The sequence below is a fragment of the Labrus mixtus genome, chromosome 8, assembly GCF_963584025.1.
Source record: "Labrus mixtus chromosome 8, fLabMix1.1, whole genome shotgun sequence".
Taxonomy (NCBI): Eukaryota; Metazoa; Chordata; class Actinopteri; order Labriformes; family Labridae; genus Labrus; species Labrus mixtus.
In genome coordinates this window covers 13,854,927-13,873,099 of record NC_083619.1, presented here as the reverse complement: position 1 = coordinate 13,873,099, position 18,173 = coordinate 13,854,927, and the positions used below count along the sequence as shown (strand labels likewise).

Genomic DNA, 18,173 nt, shown 5'->3' with positions numbered 1-18,173 from the left:
TTTTCGACCTTAGTGACGTGATAAGCGCTGCGCTCTCCCTCCCTCAGAGTTGTGACTCACCTGCTCTCTGATCTTTTCCCAGTGAGGGGCAGATGATGATGATGATAGGCCTGGCTGCGTAAGAGAGGGTGGGGGGGAGGCAGGGCTCCTGCTGATGTGATCCGCACAACAAAGAACATCACTGGAACACAGGCGAATGGGTGCTTGTGACGACACAACACCTGCAGCTGAGCAGCATCAGCTTTTGTATTCTAGGTTCTGACTCAGAGAAAGAAGTGTAGGGTTCCTCTAAACCGTGTAAATTTACCGTAAATAAAAATGATCAACCAGGACATAAACCACTTAGGTGTAATGGATAAAAAAAATCAATTTAAAAAGAAAAGATCATCCAACAAAACATCCTGTTTGGGACATCTTTTTTTTATAAATAATAATTAAAAAATATTCATTGGAAAAGAAAAAAGACAAAAAGAAAAACCTTAAATGGAAATCAAAAATCCCCAACAGGTCAGAGGAGGTGGATCTCAAGGTTCAGTCTGTCAGTCCGTTCACAAACCAAGTACTCTCCCTTTCTTCCAGCTCTGTACAGCATGCAGTTTTTTTTAGGTTTGGTGGTAGTAGAGTACTCTCGTAAGTATTCTCATCACAGATCTAAATATAGAATTATTCATAGCATTCGTCATCTTTTTTTCCTCTTTAATTTTGTACACATCACAATGTGTCTTTAAAACTGCCCATAAGGATACCGTCAAACAAAAGTCAAAGAAACAGAAGATGGGGGAGAGGGGGATCGTGGATGGGTGGGGTACATGGGTGATGGTGTCTTTAAAGTCCTGTGCAACACTTCACTCTCCTAAGAAGATGAAGAGGGGGACTAGCATATAGAACTGGATGACAGAGGAGTTGAAAGTAGCCGAAGTATGGGAGAGAGAGAAAAAAAAAACATCTTCACAGCCAGTGCCTCAGTCTCAGAGCAAAAAGAACATTTCATGCTGTCCTCCTCCTCCCAGTCACTTATAGTGCCTCTTCATAAGACTCTGCAGGCCAGCGGTCTAAGGAGGTACAGGGGCATTACGTCAGCAGGTTTCTCTCACAACTGTGTGAACTCTGGACACAGAAGGACGGGGATATATCAACCTGAGAGAGACAGAGAAAGAAGGCTGAATATTACAGACATCAGGGGGGACTTTCATTTCTAAATGTCATCACATATCACAACCAAAAGGGAGTTCAAAGTAGAAGTTGTCAGAAAATAATATCGAGGATAATTAGTTAAAACGGAAAGACTCATCTACAGGGTGAGAAAGAGAGAGACGAACATCCGACAGCCCACTTTCTCTCATCCAGAGTGAGTCATCGCCTGAACAAATTAATACACAGCATCTCTTCTGCAGTGCACCCATGACAAACAGCGTCATGCCGTGAGTGGTTTGTATGAGTGAGAGATTCAAAGAGCAAACTGTGGGTGGGAATTGGACAGAGGGGGACAACCTGTTAAATTGGTGTGTGCTCTTGTTACAAAAATCTGTTTATTTTCTTTGCCTGAATAACGGGCCTTTGACGAAGCCTTGGACTAAAAGGATTAATTAAAATGTTCCAATGCCAGACCAGTCCAGATTTAGTTCTCTGACTATAGGAAACCGCCCATGTGTTTGCCTGGGGAGCAATGGTGAGTCAGAGCAGTGCTTGCTGAATATCAACACAGACTTCTTCTCCCCTCATTGCTTTCACCTCTACTCCCCCTACTGCCTGATACTCATTTCTCTGTTCAAACTTATTCTATTTTATATTTTCTTATTATTATGCTCCTTCTTAATCTACTTCTCATTCCCCTGTATTGAAAGGGTGCCCCTCTTAACACTCATGGAGCCGATTCAGTCTGAGCTTTTGGTAACAGTGGACACACTCACCAGGTGGGATGTTGCCGAGGGAGGGAGGGAGGGGAGGAGGTCATTGCTGTTTGCAGGTGGAGAGCTTGCGGATCTTGCTGGCTGTGGAGACTCCTTTACGCGAGGGGTTGGATGAAGACGAGGATCGACGCTCGGCTTTGGCCTTGCTGTTCAGACCTCCCCCCTCTGTGCCGTTCACACAAACTGGCTTGGCTAGAGGTGGACTGTGATCTGCGTGCCCTTGATCCAGATCTTCTTCGGCCACTTGTCCTAAAGAAAAACAAAAAAAACATGAATACATTTTGCTCAAGACAAGTTCACAACACTCTCAAAAAAAAAAAATTCAGATTAGCTGACTGACAGTTTATTACATGTGAGGTAATAGCATGTGTGTTAGAGAGAACAGTCACAACAGAGCTGGTGCTGTAAAAGCTTTATACATGTTTTTGAAGAGGAGACCTTTCAAAATGTCTTATCAGCAGAAACTAGCAAATGTCAGGTCCCACAACTGTAAGAAAAAACAAGAGAAGACAACAACAGGAAATCGGCTGGCTGAAAAAAATAGACCCATGACTTTAATGCGCCTTTTTGATTTCAACTGCAGGTATGAGTGAGTGGCTGGGAAACTTAAAGTTCACACACTGTAAGAGCTGTAACATTAAAGAGGTGAATTAGAGAGAAGCACCAGCTCTATCAGTTTTTTGTTGTTGTTTTTAACCACACTATCTTTTAATTCAGATGCAGCATCCTGTGAGCGACGGCGCTCAGCATGTGGGAGTGAATCCTGGAAAAACCATTTAGACTCCCACACCAAAACCTCCTCTACTGGACTATTTTTAGACCTCTTCATTCACATTCTGCAGCTCTATTTGGTTTTATGTGGGGCACCAGTTCTTGATACCCGACACCGACTACTGCATCTATTATAACCCGCTGTTGCCTAGCAACAGATAAAAGATCTGAATTCTGGGGGAAAAGATAAAAAGAAGAGTTGGGAAACATGAAATACAAAGACAAAGTCGCCACCTACTCAACCCAGAGTCAATTAACAGGCTGGTTAAGTTTGTATAGTTCACTAAAAGAAATATCTCAATGTTAATCAGTGACAGGCATCTCAAGAAGCAGTCAACCAGCCATCTCAGATTGTGTCTTACTGTATTTAATGCACTTTCTTTAGAGCAATAAACATGGCTCACTGTGCAGTAATCATTTCTATCTTTAACGCATGTTTTAGTATATAACTGTGATGCTGTAATGTTATGCACTCATGATGAAGCATTTCCTAATCGTGTCGTACTTCGTATTATGACAAAGGATTTTTTCATTCTGTTTCAGACAGACAAAAAAATTGAAACTACTGTGGATGAGAGGGACTCAGCTTTGCAGTAGGTTAAAAAAAAATATTCCTACTATTTAATTTGGATATTCAGTTAATACTATAAGAGAACTAAGAATAAAAGCTGAGCTGCTGTTGATAGACTGTAGCATCGATCTTATTGTCTACCCTACAATATTCTGTGTCTCTTATATTCCAACTTATCTACCTACCCTCTAAAATGTAGGTTTGCCTGAAAACTAATTACCAACAGAATAACAAATAGAAGGGATATACAGTAGAAGCTATTTATTTATGGAGTCTTGATTCAGGGCCCACATACATGTGTTACTTCATCGTATTTGCAGTTTTAGAACAAACAGTTCTTTGTAATGTGACACTGAAAATGATCACAGAAGGTAGACACTGTAAAAACCAATCAGAGGCAGAGATTTAGGACTCTCATGATACCCGTATTATAAACTTTGACAGGAATAAAAAAAAAAAAATAAAAAAAAAATAATTAAATGAAATAAATAAAGAAAGATATTTCCCTTTTGGAGGTTTGTGAGGTGGTCAGTTTTAATAATAATGCCTAATATTTTCTGGATATTTCTCATGTCTTTTTAGATGAGAGCGAGGCTGAGCTAGACACATGCATGCAGAGGACAGAAAACACACACAGCTGGTAGTGTGAAATGTGCCTCTGGCTACATTTAAACCAAATCAAGCACCTTCCCCCATGGTTTATCGAAGATGCAGGCTATGTATTTACAGTTTATTTCTCAAGCCCCTTTTCAAAAGGCTTTTTTTCTTTTAAGTGCAGTAACTAAACTCCGCCGTCATCACATCTTCGTATAGTCATATTGATTCACCGATGACGTAATATTGGCGTCCTAGTCTGTGAATTCACTTTGCGTTGCCTCTTTGCAGAAGCACGGCATAGCGGGAGCTGCGTATTCACACAATGTATTTGTAAGAAAGATGGTACATATTCGTCATTGGAGAGGAGGAAGTGGCTGACAATGAGGCAGCAGACAGACAGCTAACCATCTTCTCAAAGTCAAACCGAAAGAATACAGAATTAACAACAACAACAACACTAAATACATTGTCATCAACACATCAACACTGTTGTAACCCAAAATGTTCAAATAAAACTTTTTCAAATAAGCTCAAGTTAACCTGTAAGAAAGGTTTGAGCTCCTCCTCACCTGGCACTGTGAAGTCCTGAGTGTAGATGATCTCATCCTCTCCGTCGTACAGATCGTCATCATCCTCCTCTGTGTAGCCGTGCAGATCCTCCAGGTAGGGCACCACCGTCATACTCCGCCAGGGATCCCTGCTCTCTGCACTGGCTGGGATGGGCACAGGGGGCTCAGACGGAGGGTGTTTCTTACGCACCCAGCTGTTAAAAAAATGAACATGTTAGCAACAAATCAATCTTTAATGCTTCTTTAAAAAAAATGCTGCAGGTAAGGACTTTTTAAATGTGCACATAATTAATTTGAATAAAAGTGATCACTCTATACAATCACTCACTTGTGTTGCCTTATGTTCTGTATGGAAAACCTCTTTGCAGGGTCGTACTCGAGCATTCCTGACAAACAAACAAACATTATAAAGGTCAACACAGATTCTACACTCACACCTCTCTCTCTGTCAAGTGTTTTAAATAAACTAGTGGGAGGCTGCAGAGACTGTGAGTGGTGAGTTAACGACACGATAAACTCATCCACGGAAGATGAATTAATGCAAGTAATAATCACATATATCACAGTTTCAGGGCATTCTGCAAAGCTTAAGGAGTCAATGAGGTACAGTAAAGAAACATCAATGTGAGTAGCATAACAGCTGTACAAATGTAATGAAGATGTTGTTCCTTAATTATCATATAGTGGGGAATCTGTGGGAGAAGCAGAGTGTCCGTGTGATAAGGCAGCAGTGATGATGATGATGATGATGCAGTGCCTATCCACACCTAATAATGTAATTGCCTCCCAATAGGCAGAGAGCGGCAGCATGCAGAGTGCTGATAGTAGTGCTGCGCCTGCTGAAGGACACCTTTTGTGGCGCTAGTCTTATTTTAGACCATGTAATTATGGACTGACAATCTCTAAGGTGCTGCGTCATCACACACAGACGTCACACCCACAAAATGGGGGATGGAGGGATGATGAGTTTTCAGAGCACCAGAACAGGATGTTTTTTTCCCCCTTAGTCATGGTTGATCATGCAGGTTGAGAGACTGTTCGAAATACCTTCTCGTGACAAAGTCATTTCAAATATTGAAGAAATAGGATAGGATGTATAACAATCTCCGTTCTAGGGTTTTATTTAGCTGCCGTGAGAATCTTAACAACATGTCGTTTGGCTGGTTATACGTTTCACTATGAACGGAGCAGGAGCATTGCAGCATTCTCTGGAAAAGGGATGCTTGACTGTGATGTCTTTAGTATTCTGCGAGTGGCTCAAGATCAATGGAAACTACGTCAACAGCAGAAGGGATTTCTACAGTTTAGAGGGACCCTCCTGTGCTAAGGAATCACAGTGACATTCAGTGTCACAGCACCATCTACTGGATGGACACAGGAAATATTATGCAGTGTATACATATTACTGCCATCAGGACAAACCTGGCCAACTTCCATGGATGTAATAAGGAAAGGATGAAAACAAAACAAAAAAAACCACACATACTACAGATTTTTTTAAAAAAAGAAGAAATAAACAAATACTAAACTACTAAAATATTTCTTTGACTTTGGCAGCAACATGTTAGTCAATGCCATTAAATAGTAAAATATTTGCTGTTCAATAGTTGACACAATCAGCATTTTTTCTTGCAGACCATTTTTAGCACCGAACAAATCTGTTCCAGCATTAGGATCTATTTGATGCACCAGTTTGTACCTTTTCTGCAGCATTTTAAAATGATGATCTACTCTTGTGTGTTCTGTCTTTTCTGCCATCTCAGAGTTCATCTAGCATTTTCTTTACACCCATGATAAATTAATTATTTTTGAATACTATATTTTTGAATTATTATATAGTTATTGTGTTAATTGCACCATTATTTTTCTAGCCCTGCAGAATTTATAAAGCTGTAGGTTTAGTTAGCTTTTGTATATTTCACATGTATCCTTTGACATGACTGGATTTACTTTAGTTTTGTTTATAGACTTATAATAATGGCAAAGAAATGCTAATTTAAACAGAAAGCAGAGTGTGATTAATTTCGGACACATGGCCAAGCTGTGAGGAAGTGACACAGTGCAGAGAGAGTGAGAGAAAGTGAGAGAGATGCTGACTGATATCCCTTCAAGGCAGCATCCTGATTATACCACCTAACACATAATTTTTTTTTTTTTTTTTTTTACACCAACCTACAAGGTTGACATCATCACCTCTATCCTTTCTCTCTGCCTGTGTGTTTCTGCTCCTTCAGCAGAATGTTGCATTAAGTTGCCTTAACAAAACTTTGTTTTTAAGTTTCACTCGTGACTCCGTTATCACAACAGGTGGGCCTTTGTGTAGACAGACGTAGCATAGCTATGAGCAAACAGTTGAACAAAAACAGCAGCATTAGAAGGCTTATACTTAACATGAGCTGTCGGACCACAATAATTGCATTACGGGAGAAACAGCGGATCTACTCTCTCTGTCTCTCTATAAACCTGCAGAGCATACAGATGCTACTCGATCAGGGCGGCTGTGGTTTAGTGGTAGAGTCTGTTGTCTCTCAACCGGAAGGTGAGGGGTTTGATTCCCAGCTCCTGCGGCCACATGTGTCCTTTGGAAAGAAACTTGACCCCAAGTTGCTCCTGCTGCTTTGTCGTCAGTGTGTGAATGTTTATGAATGGGTAGTTAATACTGATAGACACTTAACATAACAGTCTCTGTTATCTGTGTGTGAATGGGTAGGTGTGTCCATTAGAGCAAGCCTTTCCACTACCTCTGTTAAAGAGGCAAAAATATATCAGTCAATGGATCAATCCTACACTCAGCCACTACAGCACAGATATCTAGCTACACTCTTACAGCGTTACATTTAAATATTGAGCTGTAAACCACACTCACCTTGCAGCAGGTCCGACAGGAGGGGTCCACAGTCCTCAGGAATTGTGAAGTCACCTTTTCCAATGTTCTCAAATAGCTTATAGATGTTGTCTCCCTCAAATGGATACAGACTAGTCGTAATGTTGTATCTGAATGAATGGAAGCAGAAGTCAATAAATACTGTTAGTGTTTCATAAACTGCGACACAGTGACATATCTAATGTTTGATATACATGAAATTAAGATGAGCGTACAACTCAGAAAGTTGTCAGTCTAAAAGCATCGGACTGTTCATCACCAAGCTTTGACTATTTCTCCCTTTGTTAATTAATTCAGTGCCACACTTAACTGGTGTATCAGTCAACAAAAGAGTCAGGGTGTACCTATAGGACCAACATTTTATGACTGTCTGTCCTCTGTGAAGTGAAGAAAGTCTGAGAAGTATTAAATTAAATGTTAGTGAAACACAGAGCATCTCTATCTCCTACACAGTCAGTCAGGGTGGATAGCAGTAGAGGAAGATGTATCGACATCTGGTTAAAAAAGTGGTTTAACCAACTTCACTGACGGTCATGACCAGGCTAGAGAGAGTGGGAGCAGCTGATAAGGCATCATGCTGCCCTCTGTTTTGATCCCCCTTCTCCTCAGTCAGTTTTGTGGTCATTTTCAGACTCTGTAAGTTTGAAGCACAATTTTACTCATGCGTTGCTCAGTGTACATTGCAGCTAAGAAACAAAACTGCAGAGATTTGACTTACACAGTATTAATCAACGAAGGGTTATAATATATTATAATCTCCTGCAATCTAAAATCTAACAGCAATACACCTTCATATGTGTTAACCACAGCTCTGGTGATAACAGCCTAACATGCCCACATACACAATGATTTGTCAAACCGCTCTGTCTCATCTGAGTTAATGTATTCATCCCCTTATATCCTACACTTTGCATACAAAGACCAGCATCAGTAAAGACTCTATTTGAGGATATTGCCGAAGGAGAACAGAATGAAATGTTTAATAAGTCAGGTTGTCTCTTAAGCGTGACAATTAATCTTTAGTAACCTCAGTGATGCTTAGAGCTCACGATGAAAGGAGGATGAGAAAGCAGAGATGCATCGATTGCACTCTCTTTAGCCAATTCAAGATTTCAAAAAGTTTGGAAGTGTCCTTATATTTGTTAAATAAAACTGTCTGTCTATTAAAATAATACATCACTTGTATTTACTGCATTAAGTGCACATTCTAGAAAGATTCAAACAGCTGTCATTAACACTCTCTTCATCTCTAGTTGATTCATTTTACTTATTAATACATCAAATAAGAGAAAGAGAAGTGTACTGCTTCACTCTCTTCAGCTGCATTCACCCCGACTCATGAAGGATGAATTACAAAACAAATGACTACAATTGGTGACTATTTCATTAGAGACTATTGCAGTCTCTTAGATGTCTGCCTCTCTCTCTCTCTCTCTCTCTCTCTCTGTGTCGTTGAACTGTATTTGCTGTTGTAAAATGATTTTATGTAGTTTATTTCTCAATAAGCATTAACTTATAATATTTCCTGTGTAGTGATAAGCCTCACAGCAGATCAAACTTTTGAATCACATGCTCAAAAGCTTTAATCATTTAAGTGTCCCACTGCAACCCAAGATTATTTTAGGAACATTGATGAAATAATATTTAAGCGTACTTTGCTCCCCTTTACCTTCTGGTACAAGGAGCAACTTTCTCTGTTTCATTCTCTAGTATTTCAAAGCTTGTTCTTCTTTGCTGATAGGTACCTCCCGTGCACACTGCCTACAGTGTAAGCTTGTGTGTGGCTGTTAGTTTTTGTCGCGGTGCACATGACATTTTCAGTTGGTGTGTTATTCTGAGATTGGCATGATTGTGATGACCAAGCAGTAACCTCTGGTGTTGAAAAATGCCAATGCAGAAGTGCAAAAACCTGCTGTTTGTCGAGTGTCCGCTTGAAGCTGGCTGCAGAAAAACCAAAGTCACATTCACACCACACTCGAAAAAGCTTTTTTTAACTCCAGAAATTTACACGTTAACAGCCTGGTTCACAAATTGAAATTGGTCTGAATAGTTCATTACTGTATTGGCACACACTATACGGGGTGATTTTTTTGATAACTCATCCGTTTTGATTTAATGAAGGATAAGAGTTATTCACAATAAGGCGCGTAGCTGACCTGATAGATGGGTGGGTGCGATGTTAGTGGTTTGTTAGGAGGCTTTAAACCCGCCTCAGCTCCAGCTGTTAGCCTGTTGTTAGGTTGAATGAAAGTTAGGCTGAGACAGCATTTCCAGCTTGGCAACCGCCATTGATGGGCTCCCAAAGCCCCCTGCAGTAACAGATGGTCGACGTCACTCAGGCTTCATCTGTTAATATTTACAGTCTATGGTGACGACCGGCCAGTCACAGATCACTGTCGAACAGGCTGATAATTGACCATCAGTTGGTCCATGAGCAGGAGAAATTCTCTCTAACAAGCTATCAATATCTGATTGTGTCAGGAAACAATACTACTAATCGGATCTTGTGTCTTATAAAACACTATGAGTTTTTAAAGATTCTCTGACTACTCACAGTGTTACCCCAGCAGACCAAATGTCCACTTTGAACCCTGAAAAGGTGTCCAGTCCGTTGGCGATCTCTGGAGGCTGGAAGGCCGGAGAGCCCTGACTGGTGCGACATGTGTCATCCTCTGCAAATGGGTGAAGGGCCTGAAACATGTAAAGAGAGTGAGATAAGTATGGACTTAAGAGGTTTCTCCAGCTAATTGGACATTTGTCATGTAACTACCACTAACAATTGGCAAGACATGTGTAAATGGTAAAAAAAATGAGTAGACATGATGGTACTGTTAAATAAAACAAACGTGCTCTCCCAGGGCTAAAACCCGAGCTTACCTCTGCTACTCCAAGGTCGGAGATTTTAAGTGCCCCGTCTGTGGTCAGCAGCAGATTCCCTGGTTTAATGTCTTTGTGAACTATTCCCTGGCTGTGCAAATATTCAAGGCCATCTAAAAGTTGGCAAAAATACCTGAAAAGAAAACCGAGTTGTCAATACATATGAATTAAAGAGGGTTGTACAGTGATGTTGCTAGGCAGACGTCCTTCATTCTTGACGCATTAAAATCTTGAAGGACGCAGTAAACTCAGTATCCAAGCGTGTCAGGGACACACCTCATCTTTCCAATACAGAAAGATCCATTGTTAACAACAAACCTGTGTAAAATCAGCAAAAAAAACTGTTTCTATCAGCACAGACAAGAACCAGTGTGCACAGTCTCTCAACATGTTAGTTTACAACAACTAGCCAGTCATCATGGATTTCATTTCAACAATTAAGGTTGACTTTTCAAAAAGAAGTGGTGAATAAACTCACGTTTCCATCACTAATGCTGTTTGTACTTTAACACTACAGGGAACCTGCTGTAGTGAAATAAATAAAAAACATACTCCTGTGACTGTTAAAAAATACTTTCTAATGGCGCATCCCTTAACCAGCGCGATCCCGTTTTTCCTGAGTTAGCATTCAAAGGAAAAATGTTTTAAAAATGCCACAGGAAAAGAAGAAAAAAAATACTGTAGCTGTATTTTCTGCCTCCTCTACCTCGGCACCCTTTCAAAATAAACCAGAATGTCATGTGTTAACCAACATACACATACAAATAGCTTTTCAAATGATAATTTCATTTACTGTGTCATTTGTACTCAATACAACAAGACAAGCTACATTTGGAGCACACGTTAATATATCTGTAAATTATATATCCATATTATATAATATCATCATCAAACAAGAGTTAATACATTTGATTTTGGATCGCTTCCATTTACCAGGGACCCACTCTACTCACCCGTGGGTCTTGAGGTCTCACTTCATTGAAAAACCTATCAACATCACTGGGTGTATGAGTTTCATTCAATCCCACATGAACAACAATATGCATCTTAAACTATTATCTCTGATGTCAGATGAACCCTGACTCAGTCTTAATGCTTCAGTAGCTTTCAGACAATGACCATGTTTCACACAATCAATGGGCAGTTATTGTGACAGTAGAGGCCTTGCAGTCTTTCTTGAATCTAAACTTAGCTTTGGAGCAATGGCTGCAGAGAGACTCAGACTAAATATAGCAGAGACACTGAGAGAAAGAGGGAGCAGAGGGGGGGGGGGGGGGGGTGCGCAGAGACTTACCCGTGAGCTTGAAATACTGGAAACCTTTTTTCTGGGACGCTGTCCAGCATTTCTTGCATCCCACAAACGCAATACTCCATCACCATATACGTAAGGTAGGAGTCAAGGATTTGCCAAACCAAAAAAACAGATCCTTTAATTAAGGGAGATTATTACTAGACAGCTGATCACTAACAACTAGAAATACTTTTGCATTCAAATCAATTCTACCAAAAGCATAATTTATTGCCTGTAATGACCGAATCCTTATATATGAAAAAGCACATCCACATTTATACAACACAATAAGGATATATTTTCTGCTTCTCTTCATTATAGAGCACATCCACCAATTGAATCACATTCTTGTGTTGGAGTCTTCTTAGCAGCTGAATCTCCCTATAAATGGACACAAGAGCAAAAACAACAAGTGAGGGATTAATCAAGCAAATACAAAGCCTGAGAGCTATTTGATCACATTCTGGCCTAGACTGCAGTTAATGCTGGCTATAGAAGCAGGTGTCATACAAAAGCAATGAGGCTCTGGCAACTCAAATCACTTCAGTCAGTAGTTTCTGTTTTGTATTTTCACATACATTTTTAATTAATTTTGTGAGCAACAAACCCTTAACCCTCTGTGTGTGTCCACTAAAATTAAGAGTAAATCCCATAAGAGACTCTTTAAAAGGTGATGACGGGAAACAGAGTTGCAAGAATGATACTGTAGGACTTGATGTTGGCTGGGTGCAGCAGCAGTGAATTACAACAGTCCCATAAACACAGAGATCCTGACACTTTGCTACAGAAGGAGAGGAGATTTAAAACTGCAGCATGACTGAACCACCAGGAGACTCAACATTCATCAGAGAGCTGTGAGAGGCGACACTAATGAATTTGGATCGGAAGTGCACAGATAAAGAAGCAGACATCGCCACATGCACGCTCGAATGGAAATACCAAGACTTTTCATAAACAATTAGTCCAGTCATCTAAACTATTTCAAATAGCAGTGTATGCTTGTCTTAATGCAGAGCCCAGTGAAAAGGGATGCAGAAAGACTTGCCAGTGAAGGCCATCAGTTTGAGCCTGTAGAGTTGCATTGTAGGAGATCAAAAATCCTAAATAATGGCATTGGTTAAATTAATTTCCCTCCAACATCATATCAGTCCAATGTGCTCACTGTGGAGTTCTGTCTATCAAACATGCATACTATAAGTGAGTAGAGTGACAAGTGAGTGAGTAGATACAATGATGTGCAAGTCTCCATTTCTGTTCTCAGTGAATATATTAAGAATTATATGAGATAAAAATATTTCTGTTATTTAATTTTATTCCTACATCTCCCAGAAATAACACATTTGATTTATCGTATGAAACATTAACAGCTCAAAGCTAAAAAAAAAAAAAGGAGAGTGCCTGTTTTACTTTTGACACAATCTCACAAAACCTTTTGGAGCTTTTCTTTCCCTTATCAGCCAGCAGTTTAGGAGCTGTGTCAGTGCTCTGCCTCATATACAATCATCTTACCCCTGACAAATGGATATTCTGACCGAGTCAGCCTCTTGCCTGCCCTCAGACGCACACAAGCACTTACTGCTGCATCACTGCACTGATAAAAATACAGAGTCACCACATGCACACAGAAGAGCAGAAATGTGATTTACATATGGTTAGGCATAATCAATAGCCCCGCTTTTAACAGCACATCAGCCCTGCAGATGACGTTTCTGAAATGTAACAAACCAAGTTGCATCTGTATCCCTGAATGTTTCCATAAAACAGATTTTTAAACAGAGCAGCGCTGCCACTGAAGCACCATGACCGCTGCAGTCCAATCTGTGTTGATGGACCTTATGTGCTTATGTACACAGACTGCAAAGCTTTGAGGAATTCAGGAATCTGTGATACGGCAGCTTCTCTAGCATGAAGCAGCAGCAAGCAGCAGCCTAAAAAAACTGATAAAATGATTCACCAGCACTGGGATGTCAGGAGCTTGTTAACAGTAAATGTATGCATCCTTGTGCCCTTTTGTCATACCAAACAAGGGATCTGCATTCCTGGACAGTTGTTGTAGAAACAGGAGTGGCATTGCTAGATCAATGCCAGAATGAGCATGCCCATCCCCATGGCAACCATGTCAAAGTAGGAAGTGTTTGGCAGACAGGAATGCAAAACAGAGGTTGAATGGAGTAGCTGGCGGCCTACTATTGCATTCACACACAGACAGGCCTTCACAGGATTAGGGATCAAGCTTCCTCAGACTGGGACACATAAGACCTTCACCAAGGGAGCCACAACCATGTCGTCTAACGCTGTGGCTTTGGCCTAAAATATCAGTAAAGCTTGGAAGAGAAAAAAAGACATCTCTGAGGAGATTTAAGCATGGACAAGACTCCAGATTATCCAACCTGACTTCAGGGAGGGGATTAAAAATAATTGATGTTATAAAGGACATTTGGTACAACACCAGGATGACACAATAAAATGAATTACATGGAAAATTTGGACAGAATTAGTTTTAAGGAGCTGTACACCTGCAGCACAAGGCCCTGGATAACTACCGTCTCTATGATGTGTGACTCCAATTTTCCAATTTGTGAAAATCATTTACACAAATTGTACCATTTGACTTTACATTTTGAATTTAATACACAACATAACTACCAGTATTTATTCTTTATAAGTCAGAAACTAGTAAAGGCTCATTTGTCAGCAGTTACAGCCTTGAGACTATGTTCACGTTTTAATCAGTCCTCTACAGTTAAAGTTTCTCAGTGTTCATCTGTAAAAAGCTGCTCAACCTGCTGAACCACAAATTATGGAAATGGCTGAGGCCTAGTCTTAAGTTATGCCACTTAAGGACATAATTGTTTTTGTTTTTAAGAAATAATAAATACAACAACTGCCTTCAGTTCTTGACCAGAGCCAAATAAATAAACAAAACTGACAATTCATTAAATATTTCTGTCATTAAAAAAAGGTTTTATGTCAGCTGCTTCCAGTTTCTTTAAATTTAGGAATTCCTGCTTTTTTTCTGTCGTTCATGACAATAGATGATGAGTCTATGTTTTTATTTAATATTGGTGTTCAAAGCAATTTAAAGACCAATATTAAAATAAAAAAATTCTAACATTTTAAAGACTTAAGGAGTTAAAGATGCATCTGTGAAACAATCAGCAGATTAATCAATATGAAAACAATAGTTAGTTACAACTTAGTTTTCAGGTTAGCTACATGTGTGTGAACGCAAACAGACGTAGTTTTCATCCTGACATTACCTGGGCCCTTGTAACATTCCTGCATTTAGTGGGAAAATTTACCACAGGCAAGCGGGAAGGGGTGGTGATGTTTATATCCCACCACCACCGGAGAGCAACTGGTACGATCAGCCTGCTGCATGGCATGAAGCTGCTTCATATTCTTTTCTGCTTGCCAGTATGTTCTTCGACACTCTAAAGATGATTCTGTAAACATGTCCAATTACACTTAACACTGACATAAAGGCAAATAATGGCATCATAGACTATTACAATGTGTCCTTCCACCTGCCGCCCTTCCAACAGGGAGAGTTTTCCGCTGTAAGGTGTCTATGTGAACAGGCAACTCTGAACTGACACTTCCTTAAAGTTTTCAGGGGAGCATAATCTGCACATGAGAAAACAGCGTAAGTAATACCTCCGCAGCTTTATGTTGTGTCCATTAAGTACTCTCTGTAGTCCTAGACACACTTTTCTTGCAAATAGCATAAGGGTTTCAATCACCTCACTCTGTTTCACTGCGTTCATTTTATTTTCAACCTTCACTTCTGGCAATCACTAACCAAACTGTCATGAGGGATTTTTTCAACCCAGGGAACAGTTGTAGCATGCAGTGTCTACCCCACAGCACCGTTTCCCCGGCCTCTTAATGGCCTTCTAACAAGGACATTTTTCATTATATTACGACCCTGCGGAAAGATCAAGGCTTGGAAATAGCAAGCTTTCCTCTTGGTTGATCTAAATAACAAAGTTAAAGATTTGCCCGAGATTTCTTTTGTCTTCATTCATTCACAGCACCATGGCTGAAGGGTCTCAGTGTAGAGACTGATAGAAAACTGCAGCTGCTGCTGGAAGAAATCTTTCAGTCCCAAACTGAGCAGGAGCAATGTGGTATTTCCTGACTTTAAGTTTTGTTTCTTCAAATTGTTAAAACATTATCCCAGGATGAAGATCTAAACAATAAGTCTGGTTACCTGATAAATACAAGCTTTTGCAGTATAAACCCAAAAAAATGAGTCATACTGACCTATCACCACTACTCATCATTTCGTGGTTCTGGTGCTGCCGTCCTCACTGCCACTTAAAAACACCCCATCTCTCTGAGTGAACTAATTTTGACAGTTTTCTAAAGCTCCCTCTCTAATTAGTGCAGTCCCGCAGTGAGAGGCTGGAGTCATATTTAATAAAGTACTGTGTGATTAAAACTTCTGACACTCATTTGGAAACAAGGGTTTAACCTTATATAGACATGACAGGAAGATGGCATTCAAACAGAGAGTGTAGAGTCGATATTGAATTATAAAATCTGGTTTTGAAAAGTATAATTAGCCTTCAACTAAGAAAAAACTGCATCTGTGATGTGTAAGTACATAATGTGAAATGTACTCTGACTGTTTCATTCTACATTTTTTAAGTCATTCAGCAGCTATCTGTCTTCTTATGACTCTTGAATGGTGAAATTGTTGTGTTTCTATGCGAGCAAGGCTGAGGCTTTGTTGGCCACATAACTTCTGTATTAGCCGTTCAGTACTTAACCATGCAATTACCGTAATATTATTATTTAAAAATCATTGTAAACTGATTTTGACAACCGTTTTTAAATACCCTTATTAACATTATGAGATGTAATAAATAAATAAATTAGTGTATTAAATAGGCAAACTTTTAGACACAAGCTGAAAGAGCTTTTAATCCACTAGATGATGAAGAATACCTAGGGTGTGCTTAATGCCCATTTTTGGGCATGGTTACTAGTGATGCAGAGCACAATTCTGTATATTTAAATTTGGACATCTAAATTCAAAAACATGCTGAAGCATTTTAATGGGGGATTCTATTAATTTCATCTATTCGAAGCGAAATATTTGAGCCATAAGGCTTTTACAAGTTTTAGCATGCAAAAGACAAAGTGTACAGGTGAGAAATGTGTAACACTTGTGTTACACAGAGCTAATAAACCTAAGCATACTCACTTTTTCACATTGGCTTCTCCATTGGGAATCCGCCTCAGCTTCTTCTTCTTCAATATTTTGACAGCCCTGCGACAAAGAGTCTCTGAGTCCAGCATCTCCTTCACTTTGCCATAAGATCCTTCCCCCAGCAGGTCCCCCATCAAGTACTTTCCTATCAGCTTAGCTCTCTTTCTCCGGGGCTGGTAGATGACCTCAGTAGAGTCAATGCGATGAATGAACGTATCCATCTCCATCAGTTCATTTTCATTAAGATAGTCAAGATGATGCAGCTCGCCGGTACTCATGACTAGTTCTACAGCCACAGCTTAGCTTTCTGTGCAAAAATGTTCGCAAATAGCTATGATTTCTGCTGGAGGGTAATCCACTGGTAACCTTTCAGCTCTGGATTGAGAATTTGAAATCCTCAAGATGAATTACAGCTGAATTACAAAATACTGAACATGTGAGAAGGTGGGAATCAAGCCTGAGAGTTGAGGGAGAAGGTGCAGGATCGATCCCAATTTGTAAACATTAGGGTAACTCCATTGGTGCAAACAGAGGTGGGAAAGCAGTGGGGTCCAGTGCCAAGTTGGTGCTTAAACTTTGCATTTTGTTCTACTTCAGTGACAAGTGCAATCAGAATGTTTTTATGTATGCGGATACATAAAGAAAATGACAGATGAAATGGATCTTGAATCCTTCTCTGCTTTACTCTAGATCACGTCTACATACATTTATTACCATACAGCCTTAGGTGGGGGGAACCAGTCCTGTTTCAAGGCCATGCAGCAAGGCATTTCTGTCAAAGGTCCATGCTTCATAGCATAGTTTTCTCAGGGAACACGTGTGTGTACAGCTGGACTGTATCCAAGCACAGATCTACAGCCAAACGCATGCAGCAGTATCAGCCCGGCTCCTGTAGACTGACTGTGTCGACCCCTCCTCAGGTCTCCTCCATCCTCCCACGGCTGGTGCCTGTAAACAAGGGCATTACGACTTTAATGAAATAAGGTACAGATAGAGGTTTTTCTAGCTTCTGAACGGAATAAGCCTCATTAGATAAACAATCTGACATCAACACCTTAAAGGGTTAACAACACGCTGCTGAGGGTTTCAATAAGCACGTAGAAACTGTATTTAAACAAAAACACATTTAACTACATACTTAAATTGAAAGGGCTGGGAGCTGCAGATGAAGAGATGTTCATATTAAATATATATCATGAGTCTTAAGTATTAGCTTGTAGGCTAACGTCATCTATTACTACATGCTTCTTCTTCATCCCCCCCACAGCAGATTTAAACCCCAAAAGCCTGCGTTTAAACAGTGGAAACTAAATGAATGTGCAAGAGGACAAAGTGTGAGCGGCTGGGGGAGATGTCCAAAAACGTCGTCACACAGCTGAAGCTAACGGGGGCTAAGCTAGCCAACTCCGTGAGATTAATGTTTCCAACTTCACTTTCGTTTGCCGGTGAAACAGTTTTATAAAAAGGCGTCAAGCACACTTGAGT

The 18,173-nt window shown here is 40.1% G+C and overlaps 1 protein-coding gene across 1 annotated transcript; it reads right to left on the bottom strand.

Annotated features, from left to right (window-relative positions):
* Positions 1–399: 399 nt before the first annotated feature.
* stk11 (serine/threonine kinase 11) lies at positions 400–17,636 on the bottom strand. Its single transcript, XM_061044490.1, has 10 exons — positions 16,683–17,636; positions 11,768–11,851; positions 11,474–11,563; positions 10,180–10,312; positions 9,857–9,993; positions 7,285–7,412; positions 4,747–4,804; positions 4,419–4,612; positions 1,911–2,159; positions 400–1,137 (listed from the first exon to the last, which is right to left on the bottom strand). Exons 1-9 carry the CDS (start codon positions 16,964–16,966, stop codon positions 1,951–1,953), a joined length of 1,317 nt encoding a protein of 438 aa, XP_060900473.1. The 5' UTR covers positions 16,967–17,636; the 3' UTR covers positions 400–1,137; positions 1,911–1,950.
* Positions 17,637–18,173: the final 537 nt, after the last annotated feature.

Coding starts and splice junctions, on each gene's coding strand:
- stk11 (XM_061044490.1), bottom strand. CDS start 16,966: ATGAGTACCGGCGAGCTGCATCATCTTGACTATCTTAATGAAAATGAA. Junction 11,564..11,767: donor AATGAAGAGAAGCAGAAAAT/ATATCCTTATTG, acceptor CTCCTACCTTAC/GTATATGGTGATGGAGTATT. Junction 4,613..4,746: donor CAGAACATAAGGCAACACAA/GTGAGTGATTGT, acceptor TTTTTTTAACAG/CTGGGTGCGTAAGAAACACC.